Source organism: Xiphophorus maculatus, chromosome 5 (genome assembly GCF_002775205.1).
Source record: "Xiphophorus maculatus strain JP 163 A chromosome 5, X_maculatus-5.0-male, whole genome shotgun sequence".
Lineage (NCBI taxonomy): Eukaryota > Metazoa > Chordata > Actinopteri > Cyprinodontiformes > Poeciliidae > Xiphophorus > Xiphophorus maculatus.
Genome location: NC_036447.1, coordinates 9,689,097 through 9,706,427, shown reverse-complemented (window position 1 = coordinate 9,706,427; position 17,331 = coordinate 9,689,097). Strand labels below are relative to the sequence as shown.

The following is a 17,331-nucleotide window of genomic DNA, read 5'->3' as shown; positions in this document are numbered from 1 at the left end:
GTTGGGGGTAAGTGCTTTAACTGGACCGGTTCTAAGGGTCTGCTTAGCGATCATTGTTGGAAGTGAAGGTGATGGACGTTTTTCAGCTCTATGCAAAATACAAAGTTGGTGTTTTAGCAATTTCAGTCAACCCCTGTCCTCTTCTTTACAAAACGCCTTCATGTGTTTTTTTGTTACGAAACCTGAAACCTACAGTCTCCTCACACCTCAGAAGAAATGTAAACAAAAATAACACTGATATAAACACAAATAGTCTTGCTATTCCTACAAATTAGCCACGCTGAGCAATGCTCCACTCTGCAAACTAGCATCTTTGGTGTTGGATTGTTGTAATCCTGTTAAACGATGAAAATAGCAAAACGAAGAAATAAACTGACTGTGGCATTTTGCTTTTAGAGTGAACTATGCTCATCAAGTACTTCATTAGGTACACCTGGCTAAATATTTGTTGATATAAGCAGTGGCTCAGTCAATCACATGACAGCGTCTCAAAGCATTTAGATAGAAGTGACGAAAGCGACGATGAACCCAAGCGTCTCTATGAAGAGAGAACTGTATCCAAACAACTTTGATCGTGGCATAGTTGTTGGTGCCAGACGGGTCAGACTGAGTAATTCAGAAGCTGCTGACAGTGTCTCATCTAGTTAGTCTGTAGATGATTCTTCCATTAACCTGTCCTGTGTGACTCAGTTAAAAAAGGGGGCAGGATTCTGAGTTTGTCGTGGACATCTGACGATGTAACCCAATACTGCAGCATGTTTTTGGCAGAGACAGCGATGAAAAGCTTGTGCTTGATGTGCCGCCATGATTTCATAGCTCGTCCTTGAAACTGTTTCTGCAGGTTTAATGATAGATTCTTGAAGTGAAAAATGAAACATTGTTAAAACTGTGTTGATAGAATAATTAGAGTTATGAGATATCAAAAGTTTTCAACAAATCCCAATTTAACATACTGCTATGTTCTTAACCCACACATCAAATGAAGTAGAGGACCAATCACTGAATAGTTTTCCACAACGTCCTGTTTGTCATGAGACAAACAGGAGATTTGTGAAGAAAATATATTGATGCTGGGTTACATTTCAATGATAAAAGTCTTCAAAAAGTGTTTAAAATAAGCCTAAGCCATGTGTGTGCACCACAGGGAACTGATATTTTCCTTTCTACACACTCAACAGACATTTGTAACACAATGGATGTCATGACCCAGATCACATCTAATTTTTCAGTGTAAACGGCGTCAGCTAAAAGGCTGGAAAATTCACTGAGAATCCCACCTGAATGAAAAGCTCCGTTCTTAGGGGCATAAACAGAATAGTAAGCACCCCGGAGGCCCCTGACCCTAACACCTCAGAGGTCACTGAGAATACAGAATAATGCTGTGTGTTTCTGAGCCAGTCTGCTTTCCTAATGCAGCTTCTCTGAAGGTGTGTCTGGACAAAGAACAGTGCATGGCACATGGAGCATACGGGTTCATTAAACCCAGCAAAAATGACTTCACCAAGTCAAATTCTTGACATCTGTGACCCCTGGGAGATGCTGACGAAGGGTAGATGGTCAAGGAATTTAAACACAGGACAGCTACCAAAATACTTTGTAAAGTGTGAACAATTTTGGAAACAATGACACCACAGAAGACAGCTTCCAGTATAGTTGCTCATTGACTGATCTGCCTCCCTGTGGGATTTAACATAGCAATTTGCACCATTACATAGACGAGTATTGGACTGAACCTGGGATGTTAAACCAACAACCACAAAACTTCCACACTTCCCTCTTGCACTTCTTGCGCACCATTATTTTTAATAACTATAAACTTCTTCATTCTCTTGGCAGGTTATTGCAGCCAAGAGCTTTACTGATTGTCTATGGTCCCAGTTGCACTACAACAAAATTATGTTTTAAATGGATATCTTTCACTCTGTTTCCTCAGAAGGCTAATATCATCACATTTTACAGCCAGATTACTGAAAGCTCTTGAAAGTATGTGAACTAAATAAATTACAATCATCCTTCCCAAAACAGACAAAACACATTTCTCACAGAGAGAGCCTTAGGTTCTTCTTTTATTCAAAAAAATAAAATAAAATTCTCTGACTTGCAAAAATGAAAAGTAAAGTACAAAATAAAGGAAAATAAAGCTAAAATAATCTTGTCAGTATAATAAAGGTTTAATGTTCCTGACCAGCTTCAATAATATGCTACATTAGGAATAATGTAAATCCTAAGCACAGGCCCTCTCAAGTCTGTCTTTTGCTGCAAGAGCAATGCTGAAATTATTACCTTAGCTTTGGACATAGTAAATAATCCATTTCAGACATGAATTGCAGAGAATCATAAATCTTTGCTCGTGTGGTCATAATGTGCGTCTCCTCCGTCTCCTCCAACCAGAAAACAGAGGACTCTTGTGTTCCTTATTTGTACATTTGAATATATTTTCTTAGGTATTTTTAAGTTTCTTCTTCTTTGAGTCTAAGTTCAGCTCTTTCTGTGTTAATTAGTTTTCTCTCAGTTTCCTAGCTTTCCCCAGATGCACCACTTATCTTCTGATTAGTTTATCTTTTGTCACTGCTCACCCTCACCTCATGTATTTAAACTCTGGATTTGTATTATTCAGTGCTGGATTCTTCCATTTCAGGCATGTTTCTTATTTCATGCTCCCTGTCCTTGTTACCCAATGCAAAGACCTTAACGTATTTTACGTTTTTGAATTACATCTTCTAAAATGAATTTTTCTAGCTGATGTCCATCCTTTTCTCCTGCCAAAGAAAGCATGTCTAATTTCAGAACATCGAGTCCTTTCACATACAATATTGATTTTAAAAAATCTTAATTTTTAAAAGCATTTATAAAATGTATGTTGTCAGAAGGTGCAAATGCAGCAAAAGAGAGTTTTGAGAGGGTTTGTGGCTCTTGAACCTTCAACTAAACGAAGCAGACCGATGTTCTGATGGAGATTTATTTCTCTCAAAATAGAGTTGTTACTCTCTTTTATTCAACTGGGATTGCAAAGACTCAAGAAAATATACATAAAATATGTTTTTATTTCATGAAATAATTATTTTTTTATGTATTTCTTTGGAAATAAATTTGATTTAAATCAAATTAAACTCAGGTCTTGGATTGATGTGAATGGGGCTGACTGAATGCAATTAAATCTGAGTTAGACCAGTATTACGTCAGGTGCACAGAGATGATTCTATGTTGTCATCTGATTTTAAATAAATGTATCTGAGCTCAACTGAGCCAAAAAAAAAAAAAAAATCTGATGCACCACTAAGCACCGAAATGATGTGAACAGTTGTTTCTGTTTGGCCAGCAGGTGTCACTGTCAAATTTCTAAGCTTTGCAAAACAATAATTATGCAGCAGAGCTGCAGTTATCGTTTTCAAATTAGAAGTTGCTTTAGTCACTCTTTATAATGCAGTGCAGGCTACATTAATTGATCCCTCTTATTTTCTGCCTGTCATGTGTAATCTTTACATATATGACGAACATGCAGATCAAATCCAAATAATTTCATTTTGGAGAGTTTTTGCTGCACACTTTCTACTTAAAGGAACAGAACTTTATGCCTGTGATGTCTACCATATGTTGTGCTTTGTGTTTGATTATATATGCGTATAAGAATGCACCAGAGGGGAGCGCTTTTATTTTCACAAGCCAGTGCAATGTTCTGTAAAACATATGCTTCCATACCACAAGTCTCTGTTGTAGTGAGCTGAAACACAGCCTCGTAGGCATTTGTTCCTGCTTGTGTGTGCGTGGGCATTTACTCTGTGAGTAACTGTACTTTAATGTGAGTCTGTACACATGTGTGGTTTCTTAACTGTGACTGGAAACGGGCGTGAATAACGGGCTGTGTCTGTTCCCTTGAAATAGCCCAGTAAACACTGAGGTCTTTGGATTCATTTAAAGGTTACATTTGTTTACCCAGAAACATTCAGAAACAATCAAAGTGTTTTAAAAGTTTTTTTTTTTTTTTTTACCTCCAATCTATGGCAACTCTTTCAGGAAATTACTATTAAAATATTTCTGCTCAAGATTCCTAGAAAAAAAAGGTATTGAGTGAACACATTGCAGCGTTCTTTGTATCAGAATGAGCAACTCTCTGGGATCCATGGGAAAAAAGTAAAAACCAAACCAGAATTTATTTTTTTTTTCACTTTTAACATTTTTTAACATTTTACTGCTAAACTTGTCTCCTTTTTATTGCATTTTAATGCTACTTTTAATAACAGCAACATACATACAAGGTACATTTTATCCTGAAAAACAGAAAACATAAGTTAGTGCGAAATGCAATTATGACAGAAGGTTTTGCAATAATATATTGCATTCATTCTATATTTTATTTATAATTTAAGCTCAGTTTAGATCCCAACATTGCGTTTGATTCCAACTAGTGGTTAGCATTAAAATTTCATTTAACAAAATTTAACCAAGAGGTTTAGATTGAAAAGGCAGTTACATGTAACACTCAGTTAAATTTAAGTATATCCTAAAAGATTTACTTAAACAGCCATCAGTGAAGTGCATTTGGGCTGACAATACTACATGATGGCCAATTTAAACTTTTGACTTTGATCCAAACCATTATTTCCATTAGCATTAACATGGACAAATACTGACTATTGAAAATTTAAAAAATAAAATCAGTTGTGTCAGGAGCATCAGTGTCCATGTAGACTTCAACAGTTCTTTAATAAATTGTATTTTAATGTTAATTCCAATAAAAAAAGACACTTTATTTTTGCTTTTGTAGCTCTTGCAGATCCAAATATTTCTTTCAAATTGCTGGTACAAGACTTCCAAAACGCATTTAGAAATAAATTGCTGCAATCATCAATGACGCAATAACTTCATTGATATTTACATCAACGATTATTAGCTATTTTTCTTTTAATTTTACCTTAAAAGTCAAAATTATTACAGAATCATAGGCACTTTCATACCAAACAACTCTAAGGTCTCTCCAAGGATTTTACAAACGGAAAACTTTGTCTCTTACTTCTTTGTTCTTTTTGTAAAACTGACCATAAGAGCACAATTATGAGCTTTCTCTGCCTCCTCTTGACCGACCTTTGTTTCCAACATCACCTGTCAGTAGCTCTCGCCGGCAGGATGCCTGTAGGTGGAGCTTCCCCTGTCAGCTTCCTTCAGTCACTGCATTGGCTGTTTTACCAGTTCCCTAATTTATCATGACTGAATAATGATCAGAGGAACAATGTGAAGAGAGATATGAGGAGGGCAGTAGGAGGAGGACTATAGGGCGTTTACTCATTGAGGATATCCTGTACACTTCATTTATGGAACATGGAGAGCTGAGTGATTTCCTTAATTTCCTCTGACTTCAGGTTCATGTGTGTTTATCAGTGTGGGTGGGGTTAGGAGGCCAAAAGCTTTAAGGTGTGAGGACCTGAAGCTCAGGGTGGCTACAGAGTATCAACTCTAGCAAAAATTATCTCTGTGAAGTTGTCCTTGGTTTTATTTTCACTTTTGGTTTTAGTATTTTCCCCATTCTGTGTTTCAGTTCAATTTACTACCACTTTTTTCTAATCTGGATTGAGCTGAAAAGTAATTTTTTTTTAGTTAGCAGAACCTTCATAAGTGAAATGAATTTAATTTCTTTTTTTATTATTATTAGTTTATGTGAATATTTTCTTTGCTTTTAATATCCCAGCATGCAGAGTGATTTTCCTCCCATCTGTCTGCAGATTTAATAAATGGTTATTTAAATCCCACCACATTCTCTTCAGGTTTCACTGCTGGCCTTGCAGAATCAGTTCCAGGCAAAGTGCTAACCCAAAAACCATATGAGCTTTACCATTACTATCCGTAAGCCAAGAGAAGAAGAGTGTCTCTCCAATATTTGTGCTTCAATCTTTATATTACCCTTAATGTGAATGAAAAATTATTTATTGCAAAAATCTCGGGTTGCATTTTTAAAAAATTCTGGCATATAAAACCCTTTAAAGGTTTAACATTTTGTTACAGCACAATTAAAATCATCTGTGTATTTTATTGGGATAGACCATTGCAAATTAATTGATCAAATAAAAATATTAGATGTGTTTCATGTATTTTATATTCAGGCGCTTTTTTTACTCTGAAGCCTCCAAATAAAATATAGTGCAACTAATTACCTTCATAATTCACATAATTAGTCAATGCATCTAATTTTTTAATGGTGGAAGCATCATGCTGTGGGGAGACTTTTCTTCAGCAGGGATGGATAGTCGGAGTTAATGGGAAGAAACAAAGGCTGGACTAATCTTGAAATCCAATTTTTTACTCATGCAGACATTTTTTGCTTAGACATCCTTATTAATTTATTACTAAAAATATAATTTTCTAAAAATATCTTTAAAAAAACACAAGCCTCACTCATTTACAAACTTCTCTACACCAACAGAGATTAGTAAATAACTCGGGGTTAATTGCCTTGCAAAGACAGGGTCTTCTGGCAGGGGAGGATGTTTGATTTGAGCCAACATTTTGCAATTGGAAAATGACTACATTTCCCACTGAGCCACAGCTACGCTGTACTTGATACTGAGCTGCAATCTAAACAAACAACTGCGGCTGGAATGGTCATAAATGGTCATAAATTGCAGGACCCAAATGCATGAGGGACGCAGGGAGATGAAAATAAGAAAAACTAAAATCTTACAAAACACGAGAGACAAAGGGAAACTGTCCGGTGGCATACAGGATGTTAACAAGAAGATCTGACTGACTGGGACATATTTATGTAAGAAAGTTAATTGCAGAACAAGAAGCTGGTGGTTGATTATACACTTTGTGCAGCTGTGAGGGAAAACAAGTAATTGAAGTTGAACTAAGGAAATGGGAGAAATGGCTGTTAAAAGTGGGAAACATGTCAGTGTCTAAATACACTGACATAGTGTCAGCGTATTTAGAGTGCGTGGGTTTAGGACGTATTCCTAAACCCACACACACCAGAATCACTACAGGAAGGGTTTAGATCAAAGCCTGTTCATGTGTTTTCAAATGTCCCAGTCAAAGTTCAGACCTAAACCCCCATTGAGAATCCATGGCAGGTCTAGGAAATTGCTGGTGATAAATTATCTGTTTTTATTCTAAGTGAACTTGAGTTATTTAGCAGAGAGTAATCGAACATTTCAGTGTCTTGGTGCAAACACCATCTTAAGTCATGTCTCCAAACAGATGTGAGCTGGTTTGAACTAACTTATTTCCTCCATTGGAATGTATTAATTTGTTTTGAAAATAATAGCCAATCTAATTTTAGATCTAACACTGAATCCTGGGTTGAATCATTCCCTCACTTATGTTCAACAGACCACGCAAATACTGTAATTGCTCTAGTCAATAAGTTCCTGTTTTATTGGCCAGACTTCAAACAACAAATATCCCTCATCTTTTTTATCTTCTGCACTGTCAATAAGCAGTTTCAACAAGTCAATGTGGTGGCCACATGTGACCCCAGTGTCAGAGCATTCGTCGTATTGAATGTATTAAATTAATCTTCAACGGATTTCTAAAGGAAACTGAAAGGAGACTTTGCTTTGGATGGCTGAGGCACAGACACATGCTCAGTAAAGGCGTATAATAACCCATTTATACCACACTGTCTTATTTCTTCTGTCTGGAAAACTCCAGATGAGATGAGGCTTCTTCTGTGGCTGTTGTCAAGACAACAGGCTCAAACAGAAGTCCACAACTCAGCCTGAAAAACCAGGAAGAAACCTTGGCCGAGTGTAGCTTCTGCAAATAAAAAGAAGCAAGAGGCAAAACAATGCCTAACTACTGTTTTCTGATGGAGGAAAAAAAATAAAGCTCCATAATTCAGTTCTCCGCCTTCATATCCTATCAGTGTCAGCCTACTACATTCCTCCCCACCCCATAAACAAAAATATCTCTCTGTCTGCAGAATATAAATCATGCACATGGAAATTCCATCGAACGTATAGATAAGGGGCTGCATGAGAGAGGATTACAACACTGCAACAGTGCCACCCAGTGGAAATAAAAGTGTCTGCAGAGGCTTGGGACAAAGTCACCCCGTAGGCCCAGAGTTCTCACTGGCAGTCAAATAAAGTCAGAATGAAGCCAAGCCTCGATGAACAAACAGTCGATCTGGTTAATACTAAATCAAATACTAAATGGGAATTCCCTAAAAGTACACATGAACACACATGTTATATCGTTTTCTCAAACCAGAAAGGACTCTAATGGTCTCTACAAACACCAGGAACTGTTTGCCTACGATTCGCCCTGTTGCACACCATTAAGTTTCATTTAAACTCTACAGTAGCAAGCAGGGGCAGAAAGCTGAGAAATGTCTCACCAAAGTCTGACCTACACCCTAAACCTAAGAAAAGCAACACATGATTTGTGCTGTGAGTGACAAAAAATAGCAAATGCAGGTCTTCAGGTAAAGTCTGATGCTCTCTAACTCAGGAATTTTGAGCTGGTTTAAAATCTCACATGAGCGTCATTCCACTTCTACATAACTTAAAATAACTAAGGCTGGCCAGAAGTAATCTGACAAGTGAAGTCATCATCCCCCTCATCTATGTGTCCAAGCTTGTGATTATGGAATAAATATTTCATTCTGTGTATCTATCTGTGGACTCCAGCTGTGTGGGGGGGTCATCTGTGATTTCAAGGCTGACAATCAAAGCGCCACTTTAGCCCTGGGAGATTAGGACTTGTCATTTCGGGAAGTTAACTCTGACAGCACATCACATGAGGTTAGCTCACTGTATCACCCAGAAATATTCTGGGTGATTTTAAAGCTAGCCAACTGTAGCTATGGCTGCCCATTGAATCACACAGAGAGAGAAGGATAAACTGACACACATACACATGTCTCAGGACAGCTGCCTCACCACAAAATAAACAAAATACACAAAAAATCACAAAAAGAAAGGCATCTAGAGCTAAGCTTTCAAATGTCTGAGAAGTTGCCTCCTCTGCTGTAAAAGAGCAAAAGAAGTATAGAAAGAGTAAAAACTTACCAGCTATTCTGTCTCGGTCCATAACTCAACGGCTACCTCAGATAGCCACATGTAACCTCTCGCTTTTTCTCTCCTTCCTCCCCTCCCTCTTTTCTTTTTGCAAGAAGACTTCCCCTTTCTCCTGACTTAGTCATTCTGTCCCCGTCTTTCCACCCACCCTTCCTCTCTCCTTCTCCCCTTTCCTCCGTCTGTCTCTGTTGCTCTCCTGTCCTCCAACTTTTAATGTTTTCAGCCTGTCAGAATAAAACAAGTGAACAGATCAGACATCCGCCACCATCTGTGAATCGTATGGCGTCGCTATCTCATTTTTTTTTAGTTCCTTCTATACCCAAGCTACTCTCCTTCTCCCCTTTTGCCTCTGCTGCCGTGCTGACAGTGAATTATTTTTTTAAAAAAGCTATTTTGGTCAGAGAAGAAACAGACAGCACACTCCAGTGCTATGTTGTAATTGCTCTAATGACTTTATTAAAAGGATCCACAAACCCACATAAAAGCTACATTTCAAACACAGTGAGACTGCTGAAATGGACAAGAGAGAACTCTCTACACGCAGCGGATATAAGCACTTCAGTCTGAGAGTTTCATGCATCAAGTGCATCTCAAGAACACGTCTTCACACCGCTCTAATAATAGGATCACTCACTCTCAAGTGTGTTGATCTCGCGCACATATCTGTGAACTTCTCTCAGCTCAGTGCTTAAAGATTTGACTTAAGTGTATAACTAAATGATGAGAGAGCTTCTTAAACCTTTTACTCAAACACACACATCTTCAGTGCCTTGCAAAAGTATTCCTACTTTTTCACATTTTGTCAAGTTACAATGACACATTTCAATTTGTTTTATTGGAATTTTATCTGAAAGATCAGGGAAAAAAGTATACATGGTTATATTCAGAAAATCGGAATTGGAGTTTCAAATGACTAAAAATGCCAATTCCTCTCCTCTGTGTTTGTCTGTCACATAAAATATTGATAATGTATTCTGATATTTCTGCTTGGAACGTGTTAAGTTTTGGAAAACTTCAGAGTGTGAACACAGACACACATCCCATCCGACTCCCCACATGCTGCTATTACAAGGTCAAGGACCACTTAGTGAGCTTCTTGACATGAAAGTCAAAGAGACAATGCCCAGACACAAACAGACACACACAGATGCACAAATCTTTCTGTCGGTCCAAGAAAAACAACTCACTGACTTCCTCTTCCTCTTTTTTGCAAAGAACAATCTCTCTCAACACCCTGACCTCAAGATTTACAATTAGCTACCAATTCACTTTGAGCAAAATAAACAGACTCACACAGTCACGGAATGGTACAGACCTCAAAATATTTATGGACATCAAAGAATCTAAGTGTTTCCCCTGTTAGAACACAAATAAGTTCTGCTGAAGCAGAACCTTTCTGTCCATATTCCGAGCATCACGATAAACAAACATAGTATGGCTGGCAGATCCTACTGCCGAAACCAAGACTGTAGCCCAGCCTTGGAGCCCTCTGTATAATGTCTTACTAGTGCATTAGTTGCACAGTTTTCTGGACATTGCAAACTTTTAATTATCCTATATTGCACACTACATTTCAACTCAAGTGGCTATGGGCAGAATATTATGGTATACCAAGGTTTTACAAAGTTATGCCTTCAAAGCCACAAGCATATTCCCTCATACATCTCCTATATGACTAAAAGTGATTTAAATAAGATGCCCGAGAAAGAGCTGAGGGAACCAGAAATTTCTCTGACTGTGTGTAGCAGCAGCACAGTCACTCCCCCACCAGAGGCTGCACACCATCAGCTGGCTGCAAAACAACTGCTGCAACCTCACCTACCAAGACTAATTTGGCCTTTTGAAAACCCTCAGAGATTAATGCTGTGTTAAATCAATAGGCACTACTGAGAGCTCTTATGTTTATATCATGTAAAGCACTTTGATCCATCTTGTTGCTGAACTGTACTATACAAATAAACTTGACTATTAATTTAAGATTGTTTTAAAGCTATCAGCACCACATCTACTAGAAGGAAGCCCAATTAATACACCAACTGATATGGATGTATTATTTTATAAAGAGCAGAATGGCACAAAAAACAACATTTTACCCATCTATCCATTTTCTTACACCCTTATCCCATTGGGGTCAGGTCAGATGCTGGTGCCTATCTCCAGCTGTCAACGGGCGAGAGGTGGGGTACACCCTGGACAGGTCGTCAGTCCATCACAGGCAATATTTTATATGCAAGTTTAATAAAGAACAATGTCCTTAACCAGACTGAAAGTACGAGCTGACTGGGTTTGAATAGTGGAGGGTGGGAAGAAAGGTGGAATGTAGTATGAAGAAGTTCATTTACAAAACGTTTTCACCATGTGTTCTGCAACGGATATTAGAATGTCAGTGTTGTACGACTATATGTTGCAGAAGTAATTAAACAGAACTATCAACAGGTAGATAAACACCTGACCTGCCGCACTGTGAAGTTGTGGTTTCCTTTGACGCCTTCAACAAATCCTAGTAAACTAAATTTAACAGATACATCTCAATGTCTGATTTACGTTTTACAAAGTTGATCAAGGTGTTAAATAATATTTAATCGCTAAATAATATTTAATCGCTAATATATGAGTTTATTTTACAAAGCTGAGTCACCTTAACATGCACAAGTCTAGAGTTAAAATAACAAATCTTAAATCTTCTGTCCCTGGATTAAAAAACTTGAAGAGGAAGCTGAAAAGAGCACAGGAGAGGAAATCTGGATAGTATTATCCTGTTGGCAAAAGCGGGTTGTGTAAAGTATTAACAACAGGGGAACACAGGATATTTTGCAAAAACATAAATGGAAGTACTAAAATCCAACTAATACACTTTAATTCATTTTCATTTTATTTATATAATATTGATTCACAAGGAATGTCTTTAGGAACTTAAAAAAAATACAACTTTAAGTAGAAAACTATTTAGTGAATTCAATCCGGTCATACAGACACAGTTACTTACATTCACATTTAATCCTAGTTGTAAAACTCTGCAGTTCAGTTCCATTTAAAACAGCAGGATTTCTTTTGAAGGAAAACCAAATGATTGCATGGAGTTACTCACTGCAACAACTCATTCTTCATGTCTTTCATTTTGTCCACTGTGCATTTAGCAACAGTGAACAATCACAATGGCATTCTCTAAATTTTTTTAGTGTCTGGTTATGCTGAGAAGATTCAAGTTCAATTTATTTTAAAGCATTTTACATATCTTCAGCAGAGGTGACAAGAAGTGTGGAGAAAGCACATCTATGCACGTTATGCAGCACAGATAACATTATCTCATAGATAATGAGAGTTTTAGTAAACACCAGATCATTTTTATAATTTCACCATGGAATTAGCAATACTGTCAATTAACAAAACTGTGGCAGTAAATAAAAAATTTTAAAATGAGACTAAGCATCCTGACAATCTTCGCATGTGCAGTTTTACAGTTACGCATAACTTATTTGGAGTTAGTCTCATTGGAAAAAATCGGTTCTCATCATCTCCATTTATGTCATCATTTGTTCTGTGATGTATATTTATGCATTCTTAGAATAGCTATGAAAGAAGCTACAGCAGTTTTCTATAAATTACTTTAAGCTAAATTTAGTCTGTAATGTTGCTATGCTTATAACCAAACAACAGAATAAAAAGCATTTTGCTGCTGAGTACATCGTAGGAAAGCAGGAGGTTTACAGGGTGACGTGTCTGCACTTTTAAAAATAGACACGTCTCTTTTGGCCACTGGCTTTTTCTGCCCTGTGATAATTTTCCAGACATATAAGGCAGCAGCTAATCACTGAGTTTAAAAGAACAAACATGAAGCACACAGCATCAGTGCATGTATTAGATGACTCAGTCTCATTTGCATGGCACACAGGAAGACACAGGTTCTTAGCACTACTTGCACTGGATAGCACTAGACCGTTCAATTGTACCTATAAAACATATATTGTTTCATGTGTTTTTGTGCATAAAAAGAACTGCTGATACATTCATTAATCCATTCTCTTCATAACTAATTTCATACAAACTAGTATAGTGGTACCTGCTTAACGCAGGTCATAGTAGCACAATAATACATAATACATAGTAGCACAATATCAAAAAGTCTATTGATTTGAAGAAATAAACATCTACTTGGTTTAAAAATTCTAACAATTCCTTATTACTGCTAATGATAAAAATTATTTTATTTAAAAATTTTAGGATTATGTAGATTATACAGTTCATGTAGTGTGTAGTATACAACAAGACTTGAGGCTGATTTCTCATTTGCATTTCTTTTTTTTTTCTTAAATTCGATTTTCTCGAAAAATTTGAAATTCAGCATCCAGAGATTTGCTCTTGCGACTTCCTGCTGGGCGGTCAGTGATGTTTCTGTTAGAAGCAGACGTGACATTTGCCAGTGTGTGAAGGTGGAGTAACTATAATCAATGGTTTTATTAATTTATGTTGGATACAAATGATTTGGAGTTGATATTTTAAAATTTGCCAATTTCAGTGTATTCAAAAATAAATCGATTCTTTAAAGGTTCTCATTGGCATAAAAATTGGAGCAAATTAAAATAGAAATGAGCTTCTCTGAAAGTAACTTTCCAATGCAAACGCCACAAATAACATAATACTCTTTTTAGATTGGAGATTCTAATTCACTAGAAATCTGCTTTTCTTTTGCTCCATCTCAGCTGCAGTCTTCATGACGACTAATCTGGATTTATACAAATTAAAGATGCCAAGAGAGTTACCACAAATAAAATATTATCTTTTAAAAACCTTTTAAAATAACCTTGTTTTAAAATCCTGCAGCCTCAACAGAAGTTATAAGGCTGTGGCTCTAATAAGAAAACTGGTTACATCCTGTGGTTTTATGTCATCTGAATCAGAAAATGTTTTTCTTTTCCAACACCTTTAATCACTGTAACCTACAACCTACTGCTCAGTTACAGCTGAGCCTTAGAAAAACTCCCACACACAATACAATGGCACAGAGAGGTAGATACATGCAGCAAGGATAGAAGAAGAAGAAGAATTACTTTATTCATCCCAGCAGGGAAATTATTTCGCAGTTACAGCAAGAATTTTTTATACACAGATTAACACACACACGACGGGAGTTGCGTCTGCAGGCAGCCAGCTGAGCCGGAGCCATTTTTGAAGGAGGACATGCGGCAAAGGTCATCGGGACCAGGAGTCGAACCCGCGACATCCGCGGGTCTAAGGCCTCCAAATGTGGGGTGTGCTAACCCCCTGCACCACAGCACGCCCCAGCTGATTCCACGTATCCAAGCTGATTCCACTAATATCAGAGTTCATCCTACACTCAACCTCCTATTTACCCTACCTTAGATCCACAAATACCAAACACAGTCCATGTTTCCACGCGATGAGGCAGATGCTCATAAGACTCAGACGGACACGTGTCCTTGTTCACTCATGCGAAACAAACTCGACCCCCATGCTGAGCCAGATCGGAGAAAAAAAAGTCTCCCACATTGACCAGGAGGGGATGGTGTGCCTTGGGGTGAGCATTAATGTAAGCTGTCACTTCAGAGCATGACCTGTGGCAGAGCACGTGACACACACTAGCTAAATTTAGTTGCATAATGGTTGGACAAAGGACTCACCAGCATGCCAGCCAACGCTAAAGAGTTGCCTGCAGGGGAGCGCTGCACAATGATGGAGAATGAGCAGTGTGAGGAAGGATAAGAGACAAAACGAGAATAGCAGGAATGCATGGTGGAGAGGCAGAAAGAGATGCATGAAGGGAAAGACCAAAGGATAAGGTGATGGCCTGAAGCATCCATGTCAACAGAGGTGAAAATATGCCTAGTGGCCTAATGTAGAAGGAAACTTTGAAACATCAATTAAGAGCCATTCTACAGGATTGTCCATTGATTTAGTTGTGACTTTTGTGTGCAGCTACATTAAAAAAAAAAAAAAAAAGAAGAAAAACTCATAGTTACATTTTTTTTTTTTATCGCCCCGCAAGAGGTCTTTTTGTGGGCTCTAGAGTCCCTTTTTCAAAGTAGGCTGACAGGAAAGGGGGGAAGACATGCGGTAAACGTCGTCGGGTCCGGAGTCGAACCCGCGACAGCCGCATCGAGGCTACATTTGTTTGAATGTGGGTCGCGCTAACCCCTCCGCCACCACGGCACGCCCCTCATAGTTAAATTTTATTGAAATATCCCTGCTGGTGACTTTATGAAAGGCACCTGCAACTATTTCTCAAGCGAATTTGAGGATAGCTCTAAGTTTTGACACAAGCAATTATCAAAAGACAGACATTCACACTGCGCTGCAAACACTCACTTGATCTATGTATATATCTATATAAATACTACTCACCAGCATTCCTAACTAAGCACATACAGATGCAGAGTTTCCCTTAAGTCTTTCATCCAAACATAGCAGCAGATATTTAAAAATCCTTTCTGCACACATAAGACAGTAGGAGGGGACAACAGGGTGATGTGCTGCAGCAAACCACAGAAAGATGACTTCACCAGAGAGACACGCAGCTCTCATCTTCCTCTGCGTTCCTCGCAATCACACAGAGGATGAGAGGAAGATGCTGTCCGTAACACGGGAGTCTCTTCCTACAGCTGCAGCACTCAGCACACACAACCTGAGGCATGTACAGAGAAAACGCATCATTGAATCATCATCATCACCCATCATTGAAAGGCACGTTTAAAAGTGGACCACACACACTAATGCTAACACTCCCTTCTCCCTTTGTGTGCGTGTTGTGTGTCAACGGTGTATGAAGATGCAATGATTTTGTAAAATCCGGTATCAATTTTCTAGACAGCAAAAAAATTTTAAAAACAATTAGAGCACAAACAACCCTGAAGATTTTACATTTAATTTTAATCTTTTACTCTTTTCTTATCAATTTCTTATCCGGTATTCCAAGGAAAGCAGTATCATTCTAATCCTTGCAGACTAAAAGATTTATGGATTTAAAGATGAAGGGTAACAGTGAAAGTTTTCACTTCAGTAATATGTTTTTGAATTGTTTAACAGCTCAAGGATCCATTTGGGAAAGGGTTAATATAAGTTCAAGCCAAAGAACTTCGGCATTACCTCCTGCTTTTACATCTTTTGCATCTCAACTTCCTTGAGACCAGAACTTTCATAAAGTACAGTCACTTTAACTGCATGTAATAATGAAGCTTTACTGCCCAACCAAGAAAGATTTAATTTATGCAAAGCTCAGAGCATGAACATGTGAAACTATTTTTGGAACAATCCTTCATTTCATCTTCAGTACACGTTTTTCTGTTCCTGAAAATTGCAGATAGAAGAACTTTTCTGCACTTTATTTCTGTGATAATCTCTCTGCAATCAATCACTCCCTTTTGTGCTGGTAAAAAAAACACGGGCCCTGGTGTGACCCACTAACACCTGCCAGGCACTTTTAATGAGAATAATAACAGATGGAAATCTTTGACATTTTCAACCATTTTTCCATGACATAGAGGGGGAGAATTGATTTCTGCTCTGCTTGCCTGTCAGAAACCAGGCAAGGTGAAAGTGACATTTCTGCTCAGACAGGAAGTGGGAGAAGCTTGTGCAACTGCCTGCTGTTACAACTGGAAAAGAACATTGGATGATCATAGAAACCTGATCAAGTTAGAGATCTTTCACACAAGGTGTCTGTGAATCAAATTATCGCCAAGTAGCTATTTGAGCTCTATAAAGTTAAAAACTGTAAAGCTGTACAGCTCCATTGTAAAACACATTTTAAAAACACGATTAGTTTAACCAGAGCGCTGCAAAGCACTAACTAAGTTCCAAAAGACAAATTATAAAATAGAAGGAAAAACAATAAAAATCAGGAATAAAACATACTTCAAAGACTGGAATAAGTACAATAAAAACAAAAACAAACCAACTCACACTATCAAGAGCCACAGGCAGGCGTTAAACCACACTGTTTATCCAGGATTACAGATATTAACGGTTAAGATTTTATCAGTGGAAAGAGTTTTTTGTAATATTCATTTGACCTGTTAGGCTGTTTATAGAGCTTTGAACTTTCAGCCCAAGATGTTCAAGCAACTATAGGAGAAAGAAAACAGGCAGTGACACAGCAAATCAACATCTTAAACGTGTGTTCATCTTGTTTTATTTGTTTTTTCCTAAGGAGTTACAACCTATGAACCTCCAAAACAAACATGCTACACTATTGTCAGACCACATTAAGTGGTAAAAGTGGAGTAATTCTGTCTTCTCCCTGTGTTGCAAGAAACAAAAATAAAGGACGATAATGGAGAAGTTCTTAAACGAGAGTAGTTAA

The 17,331-nt window shown here is 37.7% G+C and overlaps 1 protein-coding gene across 2 annotated transcripts in view; it reads right to left on the bottom strand.

The window, feature by feature from the left end:
- LOC102233741 (septin-9-like) overlaps nucleotides 1–17,331 on the bottom strand; it is an 83,813-nt gene that overhangs the window by 54,378 nt on the left and 12,104 nt on the right. The window contains exon 1 of one of the 2 annotated variants that reach the window (XM_023334162.1): nucleotides 9,006–9,108. The exons of the other annotated variant lie outside the window; for it this stretch is intronic. Coding sequence (XP_023189930.1) covers nucleotides 9,006–9,027 — 22 coding nt within the window. The 5' untranslated portion in view covers nucleotides 9,028–9,108. Of the gene's footprint in view, nucleotides 1–9,005; nucleotides 9,109–17,331 lie in introns of those variants that run through there. 2 annotated transcript variants of the gene reach the window in all.